Source organism: Chelonia mydas, chromosome 13 (assembly GCF_015237465.2).
Source record: "Chelonia mydas isolate rCheMyd1 chromosome 13, rCheMyd1.pri.v2, whole genome shotgun sequence".
Classification (NCBI taxonomy): Eukaryota; Metazoa; Chordata; order Testudines; family Cheloniidae; genus Chelonia; species Chelonia mydas.
The window spans coordinates 24,618,118-24,645,427 of record NC_051253.2 but is presented as its reverse complement, the minus strand read 5'-3'; the positions used below and the strand labels follow the sequence as shown (position 1 = coordinate 24,645,427).

At 41.9% G+C, this 27,310-nt stretch overlaps 2 protein-coding genes across 6 annotated transcripts in view; both read left to right on the top strand.

The window, feature by feature from the left end:
- The first annotated feature begins 48 nt into the window (after positions 1 to 48).
- IFT52 (intraflagellar transport 52) lies at positions 49 to 22,496 on the top strand. 5 transcript variants are annotated; one of them, XM_043526670.1, is made up of 15 exons: positions 277 to 457; positions 2,106 to 2,230; positions 3,003 to 3,090; positions 3,386 to 3,515; positions 4,265 to 4,340; positions 4,428 to 4,499; positions 5,557 to 5,683; positions 7,320 to 7,436; positions 12,513 to 12,599; positions 13,830 to 13,898; positions 17,217 to 17,371; positions 17,819 to 17,906; positions 20,627 to 20,735; positions 21,384 to 21,529; positions 22,093 to 22,496. In XM_043526670.1, the coding sequence occupies exons 1-15, from the start codon at positions 440 to 442 to the stop codon at positions 22,138 to 22,140; spliced, it is 1,455 nt and encodes a 484-aa protein (XP_043382605.1). In that variant the 5' UTR covers positions 277 to 439; the 3' UTR covers positions 22,141 to 22,496. The 5 variants fall into 5 exon arrangements, with proteins under 5 accessions (XP_007057234.1, XP_043382605.1, XP_037771612.1 ...); XM_007057172.4 differs by lacking the exon at positions 7,320 to 7,436 and having other exon boundaries at positions 49 to 457; XM_027819569.3 differs by lacking the exon at positions 7,320 to 7,436 and having other exon boundaries at positions 367 to 499.
- A 4,410-nt stretch (positions 22,497 to 26,906) lies between these two features.
- The window catches only part of MYBL2 (MYB proto-oncogene like 2), a 39,882-nt gene continuing 39,478 nt past the window's right edge, over positions 26,907 to 27,310 (top strand). The window contains exon 1 of the mRNA XM_037916019.2: positions 26,907 to 27,215. Within this exon, the coding sequence (XP_037771947.1) occupies positions 27,160 to 27,215 (56 nt within the window). The 5' untranslated portion in view covers positions 26,907 to 27,159. The remainder of the gene's footprint in view (positions 27,216 to 27,310) is intronic.

Below are 27,310 nucleotides of genomic sequence, written 5' to 3'. Positions count from 1 at the left end.
TGGGGTGGGAGCCCATCCAGCGCTGGCCCTGTGCCCGCTCCCGAGCCCTCCCCTCCAACAGCCCGGGGACCAGGGTGCCGGGAGCAGCGCTGCAAGCAGCAGCTGGCGCTCAGAGCGGGTGAAGGGGCCACGCCGCTCCGTGCGTCCCCGGCGCTATCCCTGCAGAGAATGGCACACGTCACCCTCCCATCGAGAATGGTAGAGTCCAACTCCCCCCCGCCCCGTGCCAGGAAATAGTAGGTGCAACTTTCCCGTCCCCTGGAATGGTGGGAGAGGGCGGAGCCGGCGTGATGTCATCACGTGAAGCCTGCTCCGGCCGCCGTGTTCGTTGCGGGCGTGTTCCGTTGAATTCGTTCCCTGCGCGTGCGCAGAAGGGCGGTTGCTAGGCAAGGAGCGGCCCTTAGTTACCGCTCCGAGGTCGGCGGCGGGGCGCAGGAAGATGGTGGCGACTCCGCGGGTAAGGCCCGGGAGTTCACGCCCCCCTCCACCCGGGGCGATGGTGGGTAGGACTGTGAGGGGCACGCAGAGGAGGTGGAGCGGAGGCCCATGGAGACACCAGGTCAAGGGGTAGCGCCAACTGCCCACCCTTGTGTGCACTGTGCCACCCCGTCCCACAGAGCATAGCTCCCCCATCGCTCAGGCAGAGCCAGCGTGCCACCCCTCCCACGGAGACAGTGGGTCAGGGTCGCTCCCACCACGCACTGTGCTACGCTGCCCATGGAGACAGTAGGTGACGGTGCACCACCCCGATGCTCTGTGCCAGGGGTGGCCAACCTGTGGCTCCGGAGCCACACGCGGCTCTTCAGAAGTTAATATGCGGCTCCTGGTCCAGGCACCGACTCTGGCCCCAGCTTTCCAATGGGCCGGTGTGTGTGCGTGTGCGCTCACTGCTCAACCCTTGGCTCTGCCCCAGGCCCTGCCCCTGTCCACTCTTCCCGCCCCCTCCTCTGAGCCTGCCATGCCCTCGCTCCTCCCCCTCCCCTGCCTCCCCATAAAACAGCTGATCAGGAGGTGTGGGGAGGAAAGGAGGGTGAGCTGCAGATTGGCCGGGCTACTGGTGGGTGGGAGGCGCTGGGAGCGGGGGGAAGAGGGGGCTGCTGCTGATGTATTACTGTGGCTCTTTAGCAATGTACATTGGTAAATTCTGGTTCCTGCTCATGCACAGGTTGGCCACCCCTGCTCTATGCCCTTCCCCTCTACTACCCCCCGCCCCATGCATTGTGCTACCCTCTAGTATGGAGATAGATAGCTTTATTATTTATATTGCAGTAGCACTTAGGACCCCCAGCCCTGAATAAGGACCCCATTGTACTAGGCACTGTACAAATACAGAGCAAAAAGACAGTCCCTGTTGTCCCAAAGATTTATCTCTGTGTTTAGACCTGCTTTGAACTGGGTTAGGTGACTCAGTGGTAAAAATGCCTTTGCTGCAACAGGTTAGTAGTGCAATAGTGAAACTTGCCAGAAAATGCTAGTGTCAACATAGCCTAAGTTTAACCAGCTAACCTTCTGATTCTCTGCGATTATGCTTCAAGCTTGACTTCCAGGAGGGGCCAGAGGTAGTGGTTATTTATTTTATTTATAGAATTCCAACAGCGTGGTAGCTACTTTACAGCAAGTAGACAAGGTCCTTGCTCCAAATAGTTTAGCTCAGGGGTGTCCTATTTGTTCTTTGAAAACCATAAAAGATTGCAGCTCTCATTTTAATGTTATTTTTTGTGATTTTTTTCAATACAAAATGTTAGTGAATCTAATATAACTGTTTGATTACATATATTGAGGAAACAAAATGAGAAAGCTTGGGTGCTTCTTGGGATGTTGCCTCTCCTTTTTATTGTGTAGGGAAGTTTCTTGTAGGTTTTAGTTTTATTTTATATTTCTGTCTGTATGTTGTTTAAAATTGCAGTAAACGTTTTAAGTAACAACAACAAAGAGATTTTTAGGCCTAATTCCTCTAGTTCAGATGTTCCGTTCCTGCACCAACACATTCCACGCCAGCCAGCATCTGCGTGCATGCGTTCCGTATTCAGAGACTGGTCTGAAATAGTACCTTTTTTTGCTCTTCCTTTCTGATTTTGGTTCTCTCCGTTCCTTTCATTCTTGAGGTCACTATGGAGACAGAGCTTCGGAACACCATAGTCTTCAATGCATCCAAAAAGGAGATTTTCACTGTCAACAGTGGTTACAAGTCCTTACAGAAGAGGCTTCGTAGTAAATGGAAGATACAGAGGTGGGGGATTTTCTTCAGCTCTCTTTTTCATGCTTTATAGCACAAGATTGAAACTGACATGAACAAGTAATTACATGTAAGCTAATTGGAGATGGGACCATTTTAATGCTGACTTTGGGGGGTAATTCTTGAGATAGAAATGTTTGGGAATGTTAATAGAAAGGTAAAAGGATTATTTCCTTTGGTTCTACCCAGTGGCATTAGCTGTAGCTCTGCTGTTGCATGGTGTTGGAGGACTTTTATTTTGAACTTTCAGGTACTGTGGCAATGGAGAGCACAGAGATTAGCTGATAATGGTGAGGTTCCAAATGTGTGTGTACTCCTCTGTGCTGCATGGAATATCTAATGATGGGAAAAAATGTCAAGATAATTTGAATCCTAGCCTTTGTACATCAAGTTTATGGTATTGGTCACCCACCTGCTGTAATCAGAATTAAAACACAGAAAAATAAGAGTGGAGCTGATTGTCAGCTGATATAAATTGCCATAGCTCTAGTGAAGTCAACTGAGCTGCAACAATTTACATCAGCTGTGGATCTGCCACAGTGTCTTTCTAGAATACTTATTTTCCTTCCTCAATTCAAATTGGTAGTTATTTGAGATAATAAAATATCAAATTTAAAACCAGAGTAAACAGATGTAAAGTGACTGACTGAAGTGACTTGCTTTGTGTTCCTCTGCCTAGTTCTTTATGTAAAGGCAGCCCAGGATTCAGTCGTGGACTGTATCTAAAATTACAATGTAATGTGTCTCTTTATTAACTTATTCATAGTTTAAAAGATGAGATCACATCTGAGAAGCTAGCTGGGGTAAAACTGTGGATTACAGCAGGGCCCAGAGAGAAGTTCACTGCAGCTGAGGTAAGAAATATTCATAAAGAAGAAAAAAAGCCAGCAATGGTTTGCAGATTAGTTATGCTTCCAGATTTGTCTAGGAAGACAGAAGAAAGGTGACCCAAAACATTCTGTAATAGCATTTTTGTTTGGAAAGCCTATTCTACGTACATTTAGATTTGAACGCTTCTTGATCTTCTAGAGTCAAGTTGGTTGCAAGTAGCTGAAACCATTTATGCCTCATTTCCATACAGTTCTTTAGAGTTCTATACTTAGCGCCTCTAACTGTGTTCTTGTGTTTTTTTCCATCTTATTGTTTTAGTTTGAGGTTCTGAAGAAATATCTAGAAGAGGGTGGGGATATCCTGGTGATGCTGGGAGAAGGTGGTGAATCCCGATATGACACCAATATTAACTTCTTGTTAGAAGAGTATGGAATCATGGTCAATAATGGTAACTTGAACTTTTGTAGATGCAAACCATGTATGGTTCTTATTACAAATTAGGGTTTCAAAGCCACTTCCATTATAAGCCTTCTTTTTCCTCAAGTGTTTGTCTTTTAGGAGAGAGAAAAATACTCTGTGAGCTGAGTTATTCCATACTCATTCTCAACCCAGCAGTGAATTTTTTTGCAGCCTCGTAAAATTCCATTCAGCTGTTCTTGCAATATCCAAGTGTAAATAAGCAGTGTGTCCTCACCAAATAAGACATTTTTCAGATGTTTTAGTGGCAGTTGGATAGTGGGTTCACTCTTTATTGCACCAGAGTGGTATTGAGTTCATCATAGTTTTTGGAAACCTCTAAGACACACAATAAAAATTTGAACTTGTTGAACCAGATTTTTTATTTATTTATTTTTTTTAAACCTGGCCTCCCTGTCTGTGCTTGAAAATAATTGCAGGTTCAAGTGAAGGCAGGTAGACACATGATTGTGCCTGCACTTCAGGTGATTAGATGTCTGCATATCTTCATCTGAATTTTGGAATAAGTGTTCCCACTGTCTTTTGATGCCTAAAGTTGCAGGTCCAAAAAGAGGCCATAGGTTAAGGCTGTTCCAAGTTACGCTGGGAACCAAATAAGCCCCAGGGTTGTAGCATTAAAAATAGGAATCGAACCCACATCTTATCACTCTCAATCTTATGTTCTAAGTATTAGACAAACTGCCTCCATAAAAGATTTAAATTTCTTCTTTTTTCTTTAAGATGCTGTGGTGAGAAATGTATATTATAAATACTTTCATCCTAAGGAAGCCTTGGTCTCCAATGGAGTTTTGAATAGGTAATTGTTTTGGGGATCTAAATCTGTGAGTAACATTATTGCAAATTCATGTAACTTTAATCAGATTTGTGTTTCCACCTCTTCTAGGGAAATCAGCAGAGCTGCAGGGAAAGCAGTGCTTGGGATAATAGATGAAGACAACAGTGGAAATGACTCACAGTAAGTGTATTTTCTTCACTAGCTTTTTCAAAGGAAAGATTTAGTACAGTCATGAAGTGTTAAATTATTGGGCCAGGGCAATGACTGAAGTACACAGTGCTTCTGTTAAGATGTCCTAATTCATTTTTTGGTCTCCGCTTCTTGCTTCTCTAGTTTCAATCCTGAATGGGTGAATTCTTTAGCAACGCTTGCCAGCCAATCTGAGTAACAATGAAGGGTTCTGAAGGGAGTCCCATCTATTCCTACTGTCCAGACCTGTGATGATTAAATGAACCTTGTATGTGGATTTGAAAAGGCTTAAAGGACATAAAATGGTGAACATCCTTAGTACCTTGCAGACGTATAGAATTGAGTGGATTAGGCATAGGCAAGAAATGTTCAATAGAAGGGAGGGAAAGGTGCTAATCCAGGGAAACTCATACACTTGAAGAATTTGGTGGTTTTCCCTCTTTCTTTCCCCTTGTAGTTCCTTTACTTTGCTCTGGGCAGAAGAATACTGAAGAACCATCAGCCTGTCCACAAACAGCTGTAGCTAATTGTGTTCTTTCTTATGGTTTATTTCGGGGCTGTACTGATTACGGTGCTCATTACAGGAAAGAATTTAAGTGCAGAAAGATTTAGTATAGTGATGTTCCAGAATATTTATTTGTTTGAGAGTTAATTACCACTACTTGTCTCTTGTATCTAGGAATACCTGAGAGATAACCAAAAGGTTACACTTAAACTTCTTGAAAATTCCAACCATAAAAACTGTGGAAATATTCCCACATCTTATTCTAGTCAGCAAGATTTCAAAAGTGTGCTTTTGTGAGCCTGCACTGTCCCTGACACAAGTCAGGATTTATGCACACAGACCATGACTTGTACGTGTGCCAAATTATGCATTTGAAAATCTGAGTCTCAGCTTGGTTAATATTACTCATGCCTCTAACTCTAAACAAACAATGCAGAATTGAACATCAATCACTTATCAGGAATATCATCGACAAATCTAAAGTTAAGAAATCTAGTCTCTGAAATTTAGCAGACACTAATGAAATGCTTGTATTTTCTGCAGGGCTCTCACTTTTGTGTATCCCTTTGGTGCCACATTGAATGTGATGAAACCAGCAGTGGCTGTTCTGTCCACAGGATCTGTCTGCTTTCCACTCAACAGACCCATTCTGGCTTTTTACCATTATAAGGTACAATACTGCATGAAATAAGCTGTCCATCCCCCAGTAAAGAAATGCAACGGTATGGTGTGGCAGATCTGCATACACCTGTTTCTACTCCCAAAGCACCTATGAACCCTTGAGCCCGCTTGACAGTTCTTTGATTCTTTTTTCTGGAAAGCATTATTGCACAGAGTTCAAAGAAGAAAAATGTTTGATCATCACCAAAGATTATGTACTTTTTGTTTCTTATTTCCAGTTTTACTCTCTTTCCACCATTGTAGTAACCATCTAGTAACCATTATCAGTTCAGCTGCATAGGTAGGCAATTTTGAGTTAGGGACTGTTGGAACTGAAAAGATGTTTGTATCCATGATCTTAGCCATTGGCTTTGGTTTGGTACTTGCTAGTTTGCAAACATTTCTCCATAATAAGTACTAAGTGATGCTTACATTTAATGGTTAATATGTTAACATGAAATTTTATATTTGGTATCTTAGCGATGTAGGGACTCCTCCCCTAAATGTGCACAAAGTTACAGATACATGTTATGGATAAAATAGACCCTATAAAAAATCAGAGGCAGTAAAAGTGCATGAAGTCATATTATGACAAGGTCGCCAGCCCATTTAAGACAGGGGAGCCTGGGGCAGCACTTGCCAAATCGCAGCCTGCCTACTTCCATGGCAATGATAGACGGAACAGTTTTCTCGCCCACCACTCTTACTTACATTTATGGAGCAAGTGTTTATACATGTGGTCATTTTGAAATTACATGCACAAACATATATTTCTGTAATATGTTAACCATCAAGTCCATATAAAGCCTTGATCCCCCTTGGATCAGAACCGTGCCGGTTCAAATTGCATTTCAACACTGCTGTTTAGCTGAGTTCTAGCACTCTTTCCTTGGACAGGAATATTTTATCTGAGAACCATAACAACATACCAGTGCTATGGACTAAACCGTAAAGTGGTTATCCAAACCCTTAGGTAGTCTGTTGCATCAGTTAATAACTGAAGTCTAACAGGGTTGTCAGATGAAAAAAATTCTAGACCATACAGGCCAAGGAAACTGGATCAGAAATGTGAATTTAAACACAGTTGCTGCTAGCAGGTTTGTCGCAAAGGAGACAGGGCATAAATGTGTAATGTATTTTTAAAAGCTCTTTAATTAAATTTTAGTGAATGTTATCTTCCCTAAATTTCTGAATGTGTAAGTTTTTTCTTTTGGTTTTGATATAGTGAGAAAATTAAATGAACACTTGTCTGTGAGATGAGAACCTGATAATCTGAAGCCAGTCTTTTAAATTTATTTAGGCAACAATTGCATGTGCAAATCAGATAACTGTGCATGCCCATCCATCTAATTCATAATCTGTGTGTGTGATCTGATTTCACTGCACAAGTGAAAGGGCTTGTATATTTTGTGAGCACAACAGCGTGCCTCGGCTATATGGAAATTTGGCCCTTGATTTTCAACAAAATTACCAATGATCTTCTAAAGATTCTGCTTCTTTCCTCAGAGGGGGTAAGAAAATGTTGTTTCCATCAGAGTTCTCATCACGTACTCTCCCTGGCAATCTCCCTTTTGATATAAGAAAATAGCATGAAAGTCAAGGGAGTAGAACTGATCTTTAATTAGGCTTTCTTTTTTTCTATTTAGCTGGAGGAAATTATAGACAAAATGCTGGAAGATGAAGCTGAAGACAATGGTAGAATCTCTGTCAGGGCAGAGAAAAGGATTAGAAAGAAAATATATAATCTGTTTGAGAGAAGTGAGGTAGGGAAAAGAATAGCAATATATAGTAGAAGAACAGTAGATAAGCTTAATAAGGAAATCAGAAAGGAGGTAAATGAGGCTTTTTGAGAACAAAATAACAGACATATCCAAAACACAGACCTAGTAGTAATGGGGGACTTTAATTCCCCTGATATCCGCTGGAAAAGTAATACATCAAAATTCAAAATTTCCAATAAGTTCTTGGAATGAATGGGGGACAACTTTTTGTTTCAGTAGGTGGAGGAAGCAGCCAGGTGGACAGCCATTTTAGTTTTGATTCTGACACATAGGGAAGAAATGGCTGCGAATTTAAAAGTTGAAGGCAGTTTGGGTGAAAGTGATTAATAAGTGATAGAGTTCATTTTTCTAAGAGTTTGTCTACATTACCCACTGGATCGACAGGCAGCGATCGATCCAGCAGGGGTTGATTTATCGTATCTAGTCTAGACACGATAAATCGACCGCCAAGCGCTCTCCCATCGACTCTGGTACTCCATCAGGGCGAGAAGCGCAGGCAGAGTTGACGGGGGGGCATCAGCCATTGACTTACCGCAGTGAAGACACCGCAGTACGTAGATCTAAGTACGTCGACTTCAGCTATGTTATTCACGTAGCTGAAGTTGCATAACTTAGATGGATTTCTCCCCACCCCCAGCGTAGACCAGGCCTAAGGAAAGGAAGGAGTGAGAGCAGCAGAATAAGGACAATGACTTCAAAAAAGCAGATTTTAACAGGGGTAAGGTCCCATGGGAAGAATATGTAAGGGAAAGATGAGTTCAGGCGAGCTAGCAGTTTCTCAAGAAGACACTATTTAAAGATACAAAAACAAACTATCCCAATGTGAAGGAATGATATGAAGAATAGTAAGAGGCCAGCATGGCTCCATCAGGAGCTCTTTAAAGTCCTGAAAATCTAAAAGGAATCTTACACAAAGTGGAAACATCGACATATTGTTAAGGAGGACTGCAGAAGAATAACACAAGCTTGTAGGGGCAAAATCAGAAAGGCTAAGGCACAAATGAGTTAAATCTAATAAGGGACATAACAGGCAATAAGAAGAGGTTCTTTAAATACATTAGGAATAAGACAAAGATGAAGGAAATTGTAGGTCTCTATGTAGCAGGGAAGGAGAGTGCTTAAATGACAACATCAAGAAAGCTGCGGCGTTTAGTTCCTATTTTGCTTCAGTTTTCACTAAAAAGGTAAATTGTGACCAGATACATAATACAATTAATATTAACAAGGAAGAAGGAGTATAAGCCAAAATAGGGAAAGAACAGGTTAAAGAATACAGTAGAACCCCCTTTATCCGAGCCTCTACTATCCGGCTTTCAGTATTAACCGAGCCACTAGTGTGCACACACAGGAATATGGGAAACTGATGCTTCAGCCGCAGGCAGCGGAGCTGACAGTGGGAGCCCACTGTCCAGAGCTGAAGCTCTTTGTCCATTCTCCAGATTATCTGAACTTTTGATTATCCGATCTGGCCCCTGTCCCAATGAGGTTGGATTAATGGGGTTCCACTGTATTTAGGTAAATTTAGATGTACTCAGGTCTGCAGGGCTTGATCCTAAGGAACTAGTTGAAGCAATCTTGGAACCATTAAGGACTGTCTTTGAGACCTCATGGAGGACCAGTGAGGTTCCAGAGGACTGGAGAAGGGCAAACATTGTACCTATCTTTTAAAAGGGGAACAAAGAGGACGAGGAAATTATAGACCAGTCAGCCTAACTTTGATACCTAGAAAGGTACTGGAACAAATTACTGTACAATCAGTTTGTAAGCACCTGGAGGATAATAGGGTTATAAGGAATAGCCCCTTGGATTTGTCAAGAACATATAATTCCAAACCAACCTAATTTCCTTCTTTTGAGAGGGTTACTGGCCCCGTGGATAGGGAGGAAGCAATAGACACGATATATCTTGATTTCATAATTAAATTAGGGAGATGTGGTCTAGATGAAATTGCTGTAGGATGGGTGCATAACTTGAAAGACTGTACTCAGAGTAATTATCAATAGTTTGCTGTCAAACTGGGAGGATGTATTTAATGGAGTCCCACAAGTGTCAGTCCTGGGTCTGGTACTATTCAGTATGTTCATTAGCGACTTGGATTATGGAATGGAGAGTATGCTTATAAAATTTGAAGATGATCCCAAATTGGGAGGGGTTGCAAGCACTTTGGCGGATGGGATTAGAATTCAAAATCACCTTGAAAATTGGAAGGTTGGTCTGAATTCAATGAGATGAAATTCAATAAAGATAAGTGCAAAGTACTACATTCAGGAAGGAAAAATCAAATGCACAAGTACAAAATGGGGAATAACTGGCTAGGCAGTAGTACTGCTGAAAAGGATCTGGGGGTATAGTGGATCACAAACTGAAAATGAGTCATCAATATGAAGCAGTTGCAAAAAAGGCTAATATCAGTCTGAGGTGTATTAACAGGAGTGTCGTATGTAAGACATGGGAGGTAACTGTCCCTCTCTACTTGGCCATGGTGAGGCATTAGCTGGAGTACTGTATCTAGTTCTGAGCACCACACTTCAAGAAAGATCTGGACCAAGTGGAGGGAGTCCAGAGAAGAGTAACCAAAATGATAAAAGGTTTAGAAAACCTGACCTATTTGAAAAGGTTAAAAAAACTGGGCATGTTTAGTTTTGAGAAAAAAAGACTGAGGGGGGACTTGATAAGTCTTCAGATATGGTAAGGGCTGTTATAAAAAGGACGGTGATCAATTGTTTTCCATGTCAACTGAAGGTAGCACAAGAAGTCATCTGCCTAATCTGTAGCAAGGGAGATTTAGGTTAGATATTTGGAAAATCTAACTATAAAGATAGTTAAGCACTGGAATAGACTTCCGAGGGAGGTTGTAGAATCCTAATCATTACAGATTTTAAAGAACCGGTTAGACAAGCACCTGTCAAGGAAGATTGTGACATTCCTGAGGGTACAATTTGAACTGTTGAACTGTTGTGTCCTCTCAAATCTCTAACCTGGCATGCCTTTTATACTGCTTCGCTGGTAGAGCAACCACTTGCACACACAGCCTCTAACGTGTAAAATCCGTTCCAACTGAATTACTTGAATGCTGCGTCCAGTCACTCATGAATTACATACAGAGCGATGCCAGCAACTTCTCAGTCCCAGATCTTCTCCCAGAAATGTGCATCTTTTACTGGCCAGCACTCTACTGGACTATGCATTTCATTAATAGAAAATGATATTCACAAACCTTGTTATCTCAAGTGGAGATTCCCAACACCTCAATCCAAACACACACTGGTTTAGATAAAATAATAAAACAAGTTTATTAACTACTGAAAAATAGATTTTAAGTGATTACAAGTAATGAGGCATAAAAGTCAGAATTGGTTACAAATAAAATAAAAGATAAAATGCAGATTGGTATCCAATTTAGCAAGCTAAATGGATTCAAAGCAAAGGTTTTTCTCACCCTGTACTCTTCACAGTCTTTATTGACTGGAAGCCTCCAGACCAGGACCCCTCCTACGGTTCAGTGTTTCTTCAGGTGTTGCTGCTGTGAGCAGAGATGAGTGGCGTAGAGAGAGTCGATTTGGAAGCCTCTGTTTCTCATTCTTATACCGTTCTCCCCTCTTTGAGGATTACCTCCAGCTGGGGTTCAGGTTACAGTCAGTCTGTTTACCCAGAAACCCCTCAGCTGTTCCATTGCCAATATGTAAAGTTCTCGTTCTTACCCTTCTTTCGGCCAAAGAATGGCTTCTTAATCAGGTGATAGCCCACGATAGTCCATTTGATTATGCTGATACTTGGCTGGGGTGTCAGTATGTCTTTTGTGTCTGAAAAACTGGTTTGGGCCTGTTTTTCTAACTTTGGAACTTGGCACAGCAATATTATACAGTAGAATCTTATAAATTTACATACAGTGTTGCCACACATATTTTACCAGGACAATAATGTTCAGCAGACTGAGTTTTCAAGTGATACCTCACAAGGTATACTTTGTACAAAATGGTTTTGTAAAAAGAATGTACATGGGGTACAGTCTGTCACAATGATCTAGTGTACTTGGTCCTGCACGAAGGACTGGACTAGATGACCTCTTAAGGTTCCTTCTATCCCTACATTTCTATGAGTCTGTGAAACAGTAACAGCTGAGGATGTGTTAGGGGATAAAAGTCACTTGCTTTAGGTTGTTTCCTTTCCTGGGGTCATTTACCAAGTAGGAGCTAAATAGAAAGTACAAGCATTCCATTCATACTCAGAAATTTACCATTATGTTTATCCTTTGATCGATACAAGTAAACTGGAACCCTGTTTGAAGCAAGTTCAAGTTCTTTACAACAGCAGTTTTTATGGTTACATTATTTGCTATGAATTTTTATCTTGGTGCCCACAAGAAATATTACTGGTTGTTGTACTGTCTTGAAAACTTACTATTTCTTTGGGGGAAGGGTGTCCTTTTACATAATTCTTTATATGACATTTTTAATTCAGCTAATTAAAATATAATTGTCTGCATTTTTTGTAACTCTACTTATAAACAGCAAAAATTGCTATGCCTTTGTTTTGTTAGCTAGCCTGGGGCTTTGAAAGCTATGTTGACTTGCATGCATGCCTCACTTTTGCAGGTACTGACTCTGAATTACTCAAGAGAACTAATCTCATGCGCACCTATGTATTAATCTCAGTTAGGATCTTATCTTTCTTGCTCCTATTGATGAGTAGGTTTGTTTTTTTTAAGGAGTCAAAAACTACAATAAAATGCATACAATTTGCTTATTGTTGATGTAATCTTATTTGTTGCTCTGCTTTGTGGAATGCCCATGAAATAGCTCTCCAATCCCATTAATACAGAACACTTCTTCTAAGGTAATCTTAATAAAAGAATAAATCTTCTAAAATAATGCATTTATTTTATACTAATGCTACATGTTCAACAGATTGTCCTCTTGCAAGTTGTCATACCTACTTCTTGTTCCAAAGTTCCCATTTCCCTCTAATTAAAATAATGTAATAGTTTAGAGCATGGTATGAAATCCCCTGAATGTTTGGGATCTGACTTTTTTTTTTATATGTTAACTTTGTTGACAGAACCAAGGTGGAAAAATGGCAGTGTTGGGATCTTGCCACATGTTCAGTGACCAATATTTGGATAAAGAAGAAAATGGCAAGATCATGGTAGACTTTTAAAATATATTTTAAAATTATCATTAGTCTTTTCATAGCATTCACAAGCACACCCAACCCTTGTAGTTTGTTCCCAGAGCACAGATACTAGCATCGCTATGAAATAGTTGGGGGATGGAGAACCAGACTTGGCATTGAAGTAGTGAGAAAGATTTTTCAAAGGCACTGATAGCAGTTGAGCACCTAACTCTGTATGTTGCAAAGTGGAATTCTGGAAAGCTTTTTACTGCTTCTGCTCTCTTGACCATGATTATGTTTGTGTGTGTTTAAAATATGCAGTAGGGTTTTTTTGGTCATTAAATAGTTGAAATTTGTTACAGCTAGAAATGTGGCAACACAATTAATAATATTTTGCACTTACAGCTCCTTTTGTTTAAATATCACAAAGTGCTTCACAAAAGTTGGTATGTATTACTATCCCTGTCTGTTTATTTTACAAAAAAAGGGGGGGGGGTTTAGAGAATTTTGGTATTACAATCATTGTTCTAGCCCTAGATAACTGTTCTACTTGATCCAGATTATTAGGCAATTTGTGTCTACATGTTCTTTCAGTTTCTGTATGTGTTTCTTTGTAACATGACTTCTTTTGTAGGCTGATTTGTAACTGCATCTTGAGCTTCGTGCACCTCTCTATGCATTTTCCTTTTTAAAACAAATATTATGAAAGGAGTATTCTGACTGGCTGATAAAGAACTGTCATGATTTGCATTGCTATACAAATACGTGTTAAAAACATAAGGCCAAATTAACATCTCTAAGTTAACGCAACTCAGTTGAGTTGCACTTGCCCGTTTGTCCTCATAGTCCTTGCCCAAGTCCAAGTAGCTAGGAATCTCTACTGTTCAAGTATTCCCCCTAAAAGTACAATTCAGCAATCATTTACCCATTATTGCATTTTTCAAGAACACTTATGAACTTCAGACAGCCCACGTTTTTCAGGTGGATGAACTGAATTGGTTTTCATCCTCTTGCCTTGCAGTTGACCTGCATCCATTATAAAGTGCACTCCTTGCCATGTTTTTGTTGCTTTGATAAGTAATACAAATACTCTTAATATTACCAGTTTTCTCCCCCGATATACTTTATTGTTTTATCCGGCTCTTTCATATTTACGCCATCTCTTCCAACGGGTGGATTTGACAAGGAGTTTTAAAATGTTTTAGCATTACAGTAAATTATTCGGGCACTCCAAAAAATTAACACGCATCTGTGGATCCACAGGATGTGATTTTCCAGTGGCTCACAACCACGGACATCCATTTAAATCAGATTGATGCAGAGGACCCTGAGGTAAGAGACATTCATCATGTGATAGCTAATAATCTTTTAATCCACTAGGACCAGAATTACAGAAGTACCTGCCTAACACCCCATAGTTCAAGGCTGTATCTATGTTCTTATTACAGATACACGGATGTTACTCTGAAACCTGTTCTTATTACAGATCCCTTAGGACAGGGTAGTAAATAGGCAGACAGCAGGCCAAATCCTGATCACCAGATGCTTTTGAATGGACCCCTAAATCTTTTCATTTACATATTATCATTATTATTATTTTATTTTCTCTGGAGTCTGGACCATGACTATACCTTAACCAAGAAATTTGGACCTTGACAAAAAATAATTGACTTCCCCTGCCTTAAGAGTTTTGTTTAATTTTCAGATTTAAAAAGTCTCTTCAGACTGAAACTTGGCAAGTCAGATCTCTCTCTAGCAGGGCATTTTGTTAAATGTTTTTGTTGTTGAGTAATAACATGTCAGTTGCCACTGATTGAAAATAACAAGAAGACATTAAAATACAGTTATAGTCTTACTTAAACCCCCGTAATCTGGAGTCTCACAGATCAAGATTCAGTCCTCATTATCTGCGCTCTTTGAGACATCAGCATGGATGCTAACCCTGATGTTCTGGTCAAGCTTTTACCTAGATATTTGAGTTTGGATCCTGAACTCAAATGTTCAACATTTTAGAGAGATATGTAAGAACAAACAGTATTTTAATGTACCTTCTAATGTGGCTTTTGTTGGTATTGCATCCAGATGTTGTAGTGAATGAACTTCAAGATCTCAAAAACTGAAACTGTTTTCAGGGGAATTTTGGAGATATCCTTGGCGTTTTTGCCACATGTAGATTAGGATTTTCTGCCGTATTTGGGTAGTTATTCATCATAAAATGTCAGTCATGGACGTGTTTGCATCCTATTTGCCACTGGTTTCTGTGATGGGTTGGATCACAGAAACCCCCTTGGGACTGCCACCTGATATGCCAAGACTACTTCTGACCCTGCTTTCCTGCCCAGTCAGCTTAGGACTTCAGTGCCCTGCCTGGTCTGAGCCAGACCCACTAGTCTGCTGCAAACCCAGACCCAGGTCTGAACCATGTCCCCTAACAGCTGTAGGCTCAATTGAAAGCAGCTTACAGAAGTGTTCCTGTCTTTAACACTCAGATGCCCAACTCCCAATGGGGTCCAAACCCTAAATAAATCCGTTTTACCCTGTATAAAGCTTATACAGGGTAAACTCATAAATTGTTCGCCCTCTGTAACACTGATAGAGAGAGATGCATAGCTGTTTGTACCCCCAAGTATTAATACATATTTTGGGTTAATTAATAAGTAAAAAGTGATTTTATTAAATATAGAAAGTAGGATTTAAGTGGTTCCAAGTAGTAACAGACAGAACAAAGTGAATTACCAAGTATAGTAAAACGAAACACGCAAATCTAAACCTAATACAGTAATACAACTGAATACAGGTAAAATCTCACCCTTGGAGATGCTTCAATAAATTTCTTTCTCAGATTGGACACCTTCCTAGTCTGGGCACAATCCTTTCCCCTGGTACAGCTCTTGTTCCAGCTCAGGTGGTAGCTAGGGGATTCCTCATGATGGCTCTTCGTTGTTCTGTTCCACCCATTTATATATCTTTTGCATAAGGTGGGAATCCTTTGTCCCTCTGGGTTCCCACCCCTCCTTCTCATTGGAAAAGCACCAAATTTAAAAATGGATTCCAGTTCAGGTGACATGATCACATGTCCTGTGAGACCCCAACCTCCATTCCTCCCAGCCTGACTCACAGGAAGGCCTGCCTGAAAACAGCAATCCACAGTCAATTATCCTGGCTGATGGGAGCCATCAAGATTCCAAACCACCATTAATTGCCCACACTTTGCATAATTACAGTAGGCCCTCTGAGTTGTATCTGAAACTAGAAATATGAAATATAAGAGTGATACATTTATAGACATAGGATGAACACACTCAGTAGATTAAGCTTTGTAATGATACCTTACAAGAGACCTTTCGCATAAAGCATATTCCAGTTACATTATATTCACACTCATTGGCATATTTTTGTAAAATCATATAGAGTGCATCACAGTTACCATTCCTTTTTTCCAGATTTTTTTAGTTTACTTTAAACTTTATTGTGGAGACCACTTTTTAAGTCTGATACTTTTGCATTTCTGCTCTGCGCCCTCACACTTCAGGGACAAACATGTAGCAAATAGAACATTTCTTTAGCTGAGTGGGGACAAGCCAATTGGTCAGTTTGGGGGCAAACTTTTGAAAAATGTTGCATATGAATGTATTTTCTTTTACTTGAAAATACTTTACACACACAGGGGAAGAGGGAATTGCTCTATAAATAACACACACAAGTTAATCTGAACTTCAATTTGACAAGCTTGCAATCTATTAATTAGCAGCAGATTTGGCACACTTGACACACCTACTAGTTCCTGAAGCACAAGAGTGTGGAACAGCAGAAAAAATCAGTTGCGGGCCACACACAGCCCCACGGTGGGGGGGCAGAGGCAGCTCGGGGCTTCCCCTAGGCTCTGGGGTGGGGCCAGAAACGAGGGGTTCAGGGTGTGGGAGGGGGATCCAGGCTGGGGCTGAGGGGTTTGGAGTGTGGGAGCAGGTTCAGGGCTTGGGCAGGGGGTTGGGGTGCAGGCTCTGGGAGGGAGTTAGGGTGCGGGAGGGGGCTCATGGCAGGGGGTTTGGAGTGGGTGTACATTCTTTGGGAGTGGGTTGGTGCTCAGGGCTGGGGTAGGGGTGCAGGGAGGGGTGCGGGCTCCGGCTGGGTGCTGCTTTCCTCAGGCAGCTCTCAGTTGGCGGCGCAGCAGGGCTAAGGCAGGATCCCCCCTACCCTGGCCCCGTGCCGCTCCCGGAAGCGGCCACGATGTGGCCAGGCAGCTATGCATGGTGTGCGCTGCCAGTGGTGTGCCTGCAGGCACTGCCCCCGCAGCTCCCATTGGCTGCGGTTGGGGGTAGGCACACACAGAGTCAGAGCTTCTCTAATCGCCCCTGCGCCTAGCCGGGGCCACAAGGACAGCCGACCGACTGGCCTGGCACCCTAGCTTCCACCTGCAGCAGGTAAGCTGGCGCTCGTGTTCACTTTCTTTTCACATGAAACTAAATAGTTCTCTGTGACATTCTTAACGAAGTATAGTGACCTGCATTGTGAAGAGTCTTGGGAGGGAAAAAGTGTAAACTGAAGTTATCTCATCTAGAAAAAATGATTTATTTTTTTAAGTGAAGTACAAAGTAGGAGGAGCGTATTTGAGGTAGTTCCCCTTACTCATAGCAGTGTCATTGTGTTCAGATTTCAGACTATACGATGCTTCCGGATATAGCCACTCTGTCTGAGCGACTACGAGTATGTCTACAAGAAGGAGACGAGAACCCACGAGATTTCACAACGCTCTTTGATATGTCAATTTATCAGCTGGATACAACCTCCCTCCCTAAAGTTATCAAGTTAGCACCTATGAAGTGTTTGTGTGTTTGGTCTTATTCTGCATTTCCTCTTGGTGTGTTTGTAAGCATACCTATACTGAAGGAAACACTTTCACTTCCTTAATGTAATCTTGTAAGATGCTGATTAGATGCATACCCTGAACTTTCACCCCGGGACACTTGGATTTAAACATGCCATAGGTTACAAATAGAAAAGCTGAACAATCTATCTGCATTGTAGTGAGTGCTTGTCCATTTTTAGAAGCAGTTGCTTTGTAGTTGTTGCAGAGTTCATAGTTACTGTGTAAGTGTGGTCATAAAAGAACCCATGACATATTTTCACAAATAGGGTGTTAACCTTGGTGTCCCGGGCAAATTCAAATTCACAGTCTGTATCTTACACATGCAAGTGTAAACAGACAATGTATTATCTCCTCCCCTCAGACTGTGCCTTTTTCTTGATTGTAGATCTTATGAACAGCTGAATGTGAAACATGAACCTCTCCAGCTCATTCAGCCTCAGTTTGAGACTCCACTACCTGCACTCCAGCCAGCTGTGAGTAATCTTACCTGACTGAGCTCCTGACTGACCCCTGAGAGGCATAGAATCCACCTTGTCATGTGAACCTCTCTTTATTGTAAAGAACTATATGGAAGAGACAGAAACGGTAGAACATTAACCATTTGAGTGCCTTAGTACATGACTTTTATGAAGTAGCACTCTTTATGGTCTTATGAATGTGTGTTCAGTCAGATTATGTGACTGAAAACAATGAAACCCCTTAAGTGCACACAGGGTAAGCAAACTGAGACAGCTGCCAGCAGAACCCACTATAACCTGAAGATGTTAAAATGCTCCATACATCTAGTGTTTCCACAAGTCTCCCTAGCTGCTTTATGTTGCTCTGAGCCAGCGGTGCCCAGTGTTTTTAGTGTGAAGGCCAAATGTTATTTCAGAAAGGTCCTGGGGCCACAGTCAGTATCTTAACTCTTTCCCTAGGTTCAGGCAGAGGCAGTCAGGCTCCCATCCTGCTCTCGTTAGGGCTCCCACAAGGAGGCAGTGGAGCAGCCAGAGCTATTCTATCCTTGCTGAGCTCACATCAGAGCTGTTCCTGCAGCTGCGAGGATCACAGGCTTTGGGGACTGAACCCCATGCTACTTTGACTGTAGAAAGGGGGTGGAGGTGGGCAGACACATCTTTTCCGAGCCTTGAGTAGAAGAATGCGATAGAAACTGCACATTCAGACTCTAGCTGTTTCTTGGCTCCCTATATAGGAATAATCAGGCCAGAAGAGGATCTAGTTCTTGTCCTTGGTTTTAATTGGTTTTAAAAAAAAACTAAGAGAATAAAATGAAATGGGGAAAAAGGAGAGGTGCTGGCATGCTTGTTCCTAGGCAATATGTAGACTACCTAGTTATTTTTATGAAATTAGGGCTGTCAAGCGATTAAAAAAATTAACCATGATTAACCACGCAGTTAAAAAAAATTTAAACAATACTACTACTTATGAGATATAAGTTTAACAATACCATTTACTTAAATATTTGTGGATGTTTTCTACATTTTCAAATATATTGATTTCAATTACAACACAGAATACAAAGTGTACAGTGCTCACTTTATATTTATTTCTGACTACAAATATTTGCACTGTAAAAAAAGCAAAAGAAATAGTATTTTTCAGTTCGCCTAATACAAGTACTGTAGCGCAACCTCTTTATCGTGAAAGTTGAACTTACAAATGTAGAATTATGTACAAAAAATAACTGCATTCAAAAATAAAACAATTATAAATCTTTAGAGCCAACAAGTCTACTCGGTCCTACTTCTTGTTCAGCCAACAGCTCAGACAAACAAGATTGTTTACATTTGCAGGAGATAATGCTGCCCGCTTCTTGTTTACAGTGTCACCTAAAAGTGAGAACAGGTGTGCGCATAACACTTTTGTAGCCAGCATTGCAAGGTACATGCCAAATATGCTAAACATTCGTATGCCCCTTCATGCTTCGGCCAGCAATCCAGAGGACATGCTTCCATGCTGATGACATTCATTAAAAAAATAACGCATTAATTAAATTTGTGATGGAACTCCTTAGTGGAGAATTGTATGTTCCCAGCTGTTTTACTCACATTCTGCCATATGTTTCATGTTATAGTAGTCTTGGATGATGACCCAGCACCTGTAGTTCATTTTTAACAACACTTTTGCTGCAGATTTGACAATACACAAAGAAGGTACCAATGTGAGATTTCTAAAGATAGCTATAGCACTCGACTCAAGGTTTAAGAATCTGAAGTGCCTTCCAAAATCTGAAAGGGGTGAGGTGTGAAGCATGCTTTCAGAAATCTTAAAAGAGCAATACTCTGATGCAGAAACTGCAGAACCCTAACCACCAAAAAAGAAAATCAACCTTCTGCTGGTAGCATCTGACTCAGATGATGAAAATGAACATGTGTTGGTCTGTACTGCTTTGGATCATTATTGAGCAAAACCCATCATCAGCATGGACGCATGTCCTATGGAATGGTGATTGAAGCATGAAGGAACATATTGAATCTTTAGCGCATCTGGCATGTAAATACCTTGCGACGCCAGCTACAACGGTGCCATGCAAACTCCTGTTCTCACTTTCAGATGACACAGTAAACAAAAAGCGGGCAGCCTTATCTCCTGCAAATGTAAACAAACTTGTTTGTCTGAGCAATTGGCTGAACAAGAAGTAAGACCGACTGGACTTATAGGCTCTAAAGATTTATAATTGTTTTGTTTTTGAGTGCAGTTACGTAACACAAATATTTCTACGTTTATAAGTTGCACTTTCACGATAAAGACTGCACTACAGTACTTGTATGAGGTGAATTGCAAAATACTATTATCATTTTTACAGTGCAAATATTTGTTATAAAAAATAAAGTGAGCACTGTACACTTTGTATTCTGTGTTGTAATTGAAATAAATATTTGAAAACGTAGGAAAAAAATCCAAAAATATTTAATAAATTTCAATCGGTATTCTTTTAACAGTGTGATTAAAACTCCGATTAATCGTGATTAACCCAAAAAAATTAACTTGTGCGAGTTGACTGCAATTAATCGACAGCTCTATATGAAATACAAATGAAGTTTTGAAATGTGTTCAGTTTATTGTGGAGTTTTGGCTTATCGTAGATTTCCAAAAGGCTCTACTGATATCCAAGTTGAAAGCTGTCTCCTAGTTTTCTACAGCATGTAAGGAAAACACTTGACAGTAAAATACATTAAATCTTCTCTTGTAGGTTTTCCCGCCTGCTTTCAGAGAATTACCTCCGCCCAGTCTGGACCTGTTTGACTTAGATGAAACGTTCTCCTCTGAGAAAGCTCGTCTTGCACAGATTACAAACAAATGTAAGCAAGGCAAACTTCTGAAGTTGGATTACATTCATATTTATACAGAAGTCCCATTCTTTTGAGAAAAACTTTAGCAAAATAACTTGAGACATTTTAGCTGCAGTAGGAACATAGGGCCTGATTTTCAGATGTACAGTGCCCCTACAGCTTCACATTGATTTCATCTAGGGTTAGGGGTTCTCAGTATCTCTGAAAATCAGGTCCATGGAAGATATCCTTCTCACATGCATGACATGTTGTAGATCAAAATGTTAATAGCAGAGTGACTCTTCTTTTTCCGAGTCTCCTGCCTTCCTCTCCAATCATTGTCCAGAATGACTTCCAGAGCTGTGGTCACTAGGATATGATTCTTGGAGCCATACATGTTAAAGGATCCTAGATTCCTCTCACTAATTTGTGATGGAAATTACTCTAAAAAAATACTTTAAAGTGTTCAGTATCAGGATCTAGTGGGGCCACTCAGAATCCCTGATCCTGCTGTGAATCTCAGTAGTGGGACTGCAGCTGATTTGATATTAATGGGTCTCTCATTTTGCTTCTGCTTTCTGGTCCATGTCTTTATGCATGAATGATTTCCGTGTGTGTGTGAGAGAGAGTGAGTGTGTGTGTGTGATTTGTCTCCCTCACTCTGTGCGTCCTTGTTAGGTACTGAAGACGACCTGGAGTTTTATGTCAGAAAATGCGGTGATATCTTAGGGGTAACAAACAAACTCCCAAAGGAGCAGCAAGATGCCAAGCATATCTTGGAGCACATCTTCTTCCAAGTGGTAGAGTTCAAGAAGTTGAATCAGGTACATTGTTTTAATAGCAGAACATCTAATGTATGGAAAGTATGATGTTAGGTATGACCCTCTGTCATGGGGTGCTCTACTCACAGCAAAGGGCACCTCTTTGTGGCTGCGTCTGGGGATTAGCTTCATTCAGATCTGATACCCCCTTCTGCTGCTTACTGCATGCCCTACTGTGTGTCTCTCTTTCTCTCTCCCTCCTTGCAACTCAAGGTACTCTGTCTTCATGGCTTGGTCCTCCAGCCAGGTCACTATAGTCTGTTTAGAACCAGATCTTCAAAGGTATTTAGGCTCCTAACTGCTTTTGATTTCAGTGGGAGTTAGGAGCCTAAATACTTTTGAGGCTCTGGGTCTCAGTAACTGAGAATAGAGCATTCCTGATGGTGCTACAAAGTTTAGGGCTGCTGGGTCAATTGTGAACGCCTCCCTTCTGATCAGCTGTTTCATTAATAGGGCTTCCAGGTTTACATCAGTAAAAGTACATTTTAAAGGTGAAGGGTTTTGTTTTTTTTTAAGTGTATAACTTTTACTGTATATTGTCCTTTCTTCTCCCCACCCCTGTAAAGGAACATGATATTGACACAAGTGAAGCTGGATTCCAGAATGGTTACTGAGCACTGGCTTTTCCTGTCAGAGGGAGAGACCGACTCACCTTCTTAGCAAAAATATTTACTGTACCTCCCTCAGTGTAAATTATTTTTCTACTTGTTTATTCAATATATTGGTTGACATTGCCTCAGCAATTCTCTTTGAACCTTTGGGTGTTGTAAATATGTATAAAGTCTTAAACTGGTACTTTTTTTTTTTAATGCCAAATTAGGGTTTGCCTTGTAAGTGGCAATAATTTTCAAAAGCTTTTTATGTAACACATATTCCATATTTAATCTTGTTTCTATTTTTGTATTGGAGCTATAATTCTGTAATTTGTGAAATATTCTTATGTTAAGAAAATATTTCATTCCAAACCCTACTTCGATCTCTGGTATTTATTTTCCTGTCTCTAATGCTTGCAGAATTTGTTTGAGTATAAAATGTTTGTTTTACAGATGCTTGTAGTTTTTTAATTGCATAGTAGAAGAGAGGCCACTCATCTGTGATTTTGTGTGTGTGTGTGTGTGTGTGTGTGTGTGTGTGTGCTGGAGAGCAGAGTATGTAGCCATAAGTAGAATTGGGACTGAAACTCATATGCTAATCTCTCACCCTGTGGCTGCCTCCTGATTGACAGTCAAGAGAAGTAGGTTTGTCACTACAGAGGAAAAGATGAGCTTCCAAACAGAGGGAAAGGAGTATACTTAGGCAAAGATAAGAAGATTATTTGTGGATCAGTCTTTGTAAAGTGTAAGGCACCATGTAAATTTAGAAGGTAGGGGCAGCCATGTGGAAGAATACATAGAATTTAAAAGGAACATTTTCACACAATGCCTACAGTGTAAGGTGTTTTTCAAAACCAGAAATCCACACCATACTTTTTGCTTGTATTTATTCTATCCGTGGGCTATTTACCACCTGCTTACTGCAACCGTGAGGCATTGTCTACACTACAGGGGAAATTCAATCTAAGCTATGCAATTTGGGTTACGTGAATAGCGTAACTCAAATCAACATAGCTTAGCTTAGATCAGTGTACCACTACATGATATCAACGGGAGCCCTTACTCTTCTCCATCCGGCGGAGTACAGGAGTTGATGGGAGAGCGATCTGCGGTCGATTTAGCTAAATTGACCGCTGACGCATCAGTTGCTGCCCATGGGTCCCCAGGTAAGTGTTGACAAGCCCTGAGTTACTGCATAAGAACTGAAATTAAAGTGGAAGTGATTGATCTTTAATTGTACAAGCTGAGTGTAGAGCAAACAAGAAAACCAACAGCATAAATGATGAAAAGGTTTCGCATTCTTCCAATGTTAATAACCAGCTGCTTGTGTCAAGAAGGGCAAGGACATCTATTTTTCTTAATAGTTTTTAAACCTGTAATTGGCACTGCACGAGAGCACCCCTTCCTCATATGTAACTGTGTATTATGCACAAGTAACCACCGCCTTTCTCCCCTCGTGTCTGAGATGCAGTCCTCTATCCCTGGCACCTGCTTGTAGTCCTGGTCTGCCCTATCACTATCTTCAAAGTTGCTTCTTTGGAAAGGCCTTTTCACCTTTGTCCTCTCCTCAGTAGTGTAGTGAAGATGAGTGAAAATTCTGTTCTTTCTGCTGTTGCCCCATGCCCCCTCCCCCCCCCAGCATGGATGCTAAAACATCAGCTTACACTGCTCGTCAGGAAGCGGAGCTAGCATTCTTTCCTGCCTAAAACACCTAGCATGCTGTTGACACTATGCAAATATGCACTATATGCTGCTGGCAGAAGTGGCAATTCCATTGACTTCAAAAGCTTTTGCTTACTTGTGCCAGCTATGAATATGGTCCCCAGCATCCTTTACTGTTTAGACAAGTGTAGAACTTTTAAATTCCATAGGGTCCCAGTCCGCCCCAACAGCTCTATGGCAGTGGTGGAAGATGATCATGCTCGGTCAGAGATCACATTTTTCAAAAAAGGCTGCTGTGCTTTGTGTTTTTACAAACTAGTTACCCCATTCACGCAGGACACTGGCTGGTACAATCCAGCTGAAGATTTACACAACCACCTGAATCTTTCCAAGACTGCGTCAATACCATTCACCAAAGCACCACAGGCTCCAGCAATCCTACTGGTATTTAGGGAGTGATGGATAGCTCCAGCCTGTGCTGTTCTTCTGTGTTTATATTTTAGACAGTAAATAAATGCTTCCTTTAGAAAGCTTTTAAAAGGTGTTTTGCCAACTGTGCTTGTTGTTGCAATAATATGTGTTAGAAATAAGTCAGCAGGGCCCTCTAAGAATGCAGAGTAAGCAGTGTGTGACCAACCAAGAGCTAGGGTTTATCCTTCAGTATATCTGGTGTCCCTGTTTGCATTGCTCATGGGCCTACCGTAGTGAGCTTTGAAACAAAGGGAAGCATTTTCACTAAATTGTTATAACTTGCAGAGTAAGCTTCCCAAGCTGATATGTAGATAGGGATAACCATGCACTTCTCCTTTAAAACAAAAAAACAACTAGCATCCATTAAGAGACAGTGGCTCCTGGCCCTCTCTATCAGGAATCCCTCCACTTACACTGAAATCTCATGATTACGTAGTTCTTCCTTCTCATTTCATTCCCCTAATAGAAGTTGAAACCATCATAGCTGTTTTGCCATGTGGATGGTGGTTTAAGAGCAGTAGCCACTCAGAGGGCAGGGATTTGTATGCAGTGGAACTGCTGTAACTAGTGTAGCCTTGATTTTTACTAACTGTGCAATATGCAACTCCCTATTTGCTAGATACTAATCACAGATAGGCTTCAGTGTTACACAGGCTTTGTCTCTTATACTTCCAAAAATCAGCCTATAATTCTGCACAAGCAGAGATTACTATGTAGACAGGATGTAGATGTTTTTCTACCCTGTCTTCTAACCCTTCTCAAGTACCTGAGCCCTGTGTACACTCAGACCCTCATAGTCATGTGTGATGGATGTGATATATGCCTGTGTAAACATAGCCACAGAATAAGAAAAAGCCTAATTGCTGTGGTGCTGTTGTGAGTCAGTTACTGCACCCCTGCCTGATGCTTTGCTTGTAAAGGAGCATTGCAGAATAACCTGCATCGCACCCAGAAGGAAATTAAAATGAGTGCTGCTTTCAGAAACAGACTTCTCATCTCTACACTTGTGGGCCTCATTGCATCACAGCCCATTACATTAGCCTGAAGGAGTGTATTTTCTTCATATGCTCCAACTTCTCTCCTTAGGGACCTAAGCAGGAGGTTGACTGTTCAGCTGTTAAACTGATCAGAGGCTAACTTCTAGAGCAGTGTCTCTTTTCAATCAGTCTGGGTATACCCTAGCTATGATTCTGACTAGAGTAGTAACTGGGAGGTTTGACATTGGTGAGACCTACTGCAGATTAACAGAATATTTAAAGAGATCTTCTACTTGGAGTCATCCAGGGAATGGTGGCAGAGAACAAAGATACTATTCACACCTGCTCAAGAACTCCATGGTTATGAATAAACTACTGTATAATTTATTATCCTAAAGCCATCCACAAGCAAGAATCAGTGCCTCTCTGTGGCATCTCCTCCCCATGCCAGTTTACCAAACTTCCACCTTTTCCTCAGACCTCTTCATCTGTCGAGGCCCAAATATAGGATGCAGTCAGAATGATGAATTCATCCATAGTAAGGGACACCAAAATTATTTTTGCACAAAATTTAAAATGCTGTAGGATGCCTTCTGTCAGTAGAAGTGACTATTTGTTCTCCATTTCTTGTGTCTATGTCTATTGTAAATAATTTTCATCAATGAAAATGAGAAATACCAGACAGATATGGAATGAAGGGAACTTTAGAAGTAGGATGAGAGGTGCCCCTGAAAACAAAGGTCATGTGAGAAGTTCCTAAGAAACCCACTTCCTTCCATGAGGGAGGGTCATATGAAATGATTACATAAATAATGCACCAAGCTACCTCAACTCTGAATGTCCCAGCACCTTCCTACATTGCAAAATCCTACTTCACAAGAGAAGGTGACTAAAAACTGCCCTGACATTAATCCTACATGAGAAAAGATTTCAGCTGCTTTATAAACACTTAGAAGAGGGAGCATCTTCTAAGCCAGTGTTTCTCAAACTTCATTGCACCATGACCCCCTTCTGACAACAAAAATTACTACGTGACCCCCCTGACAACAAAAGTTACGACATGACCCCAGGAGCGGAGACCGAAGCCCCGGGCCCCAGCAAGTCTAAGCCAGCCCTGGTCCTGACCCATAGTTTGAGTTAAGAACCACTGTTCTAAGCATTAAAGGACAGACCTCTGAGTCATGGGATCCATGATCTATTCCAGGCTGTGTGAGTTAGGGAAGCAGAGAAGTGACTTGCCCAATCTCTAAAATGGAGATTTTTAAGTGGGACCTGAAACCTTTTCAGGGGGTTGCATGCCCTTGAGCTAGTCACTTCCCCATCTGTGAAATGGGGATAATGATACTCCCTTCTCCAACCTGGCTTCTTTAGGTAGATTGTACATGCGCCAGGGACTGTGCGTGTTACTACATAGAACCACCGGGATTCCACAGCCACCCTGAGCAGCCTCTTCCAGAGCTTAACTGCCCTTACAGCAAGACCGCTTTCCCCAACAGCTAACCCCGCTCCCTTGCTGCAGACTGGGCCTGTCACTTCGTATCCGAGCTTCAATGGACGCGTGGGGTGCCCGCCGCAGCGAGACCCTGCTCTCTCGCCCGTGGGACCCCTGGGATGGGCAACAAGCCACCGTCCGCGCAGCCCCCCTCTAAAGAGCAGCGCTGCTCTTTTGTCCTTGCCAGGCTCCCATAGGGCGCAGGCTGGGTTTCTTCCTGCCTGAAGAGGGACCCGCAGCGGCCCAGCCCCGCCGCCGGGCTGACTCTCCTTGCCCACGTGTAGGCACCGGCGGGTGGGGGCGCCTCGAAGCCGCCTTTGTGCCCGGGGTCTCGGGATGCCGCGTCCGTCCCGTCTCCGGGCCGGGCTTTGCTCGGGGCTGAGCTAAGGCAGAGACCCGGGCTCGCAGCGCTTCAGCCTGCAGGATGCTGAGCCGGTCATGGCTGCTCTCCCGCGGCGCTCCGCCACTCACGCGGTCCCCGGGGCGCTGCTGAGGTAACTGCATTTTTCTCCCCCCGCCCCGCCGCATAGGCTCATACACCCCCCCGCCCCCCCCGCCGCTCCAGCTACCGGGGGAGGGCGAGGGTTGT

Excerpts from the sequence above, each read along its gene's own strand:
- IFT52 (XM_043526670.1), top strand. Across the intron at positions 17,907-20,626 it reads TACCTGCACTCCAGCCAGCT|GTTTTCCCGCCTGCTTTCAG; the intron begins GTGAGTAATCTT and ends CTTCTCTTGTAG. Across the intron at positions 20,736-21,383 it reads TGCACAGATTACAAACAAAT|GTACTGAAGACGACCTGGAG; the intron begins GTAAGCAAGGCA and ends CGTCCTTGTTAG.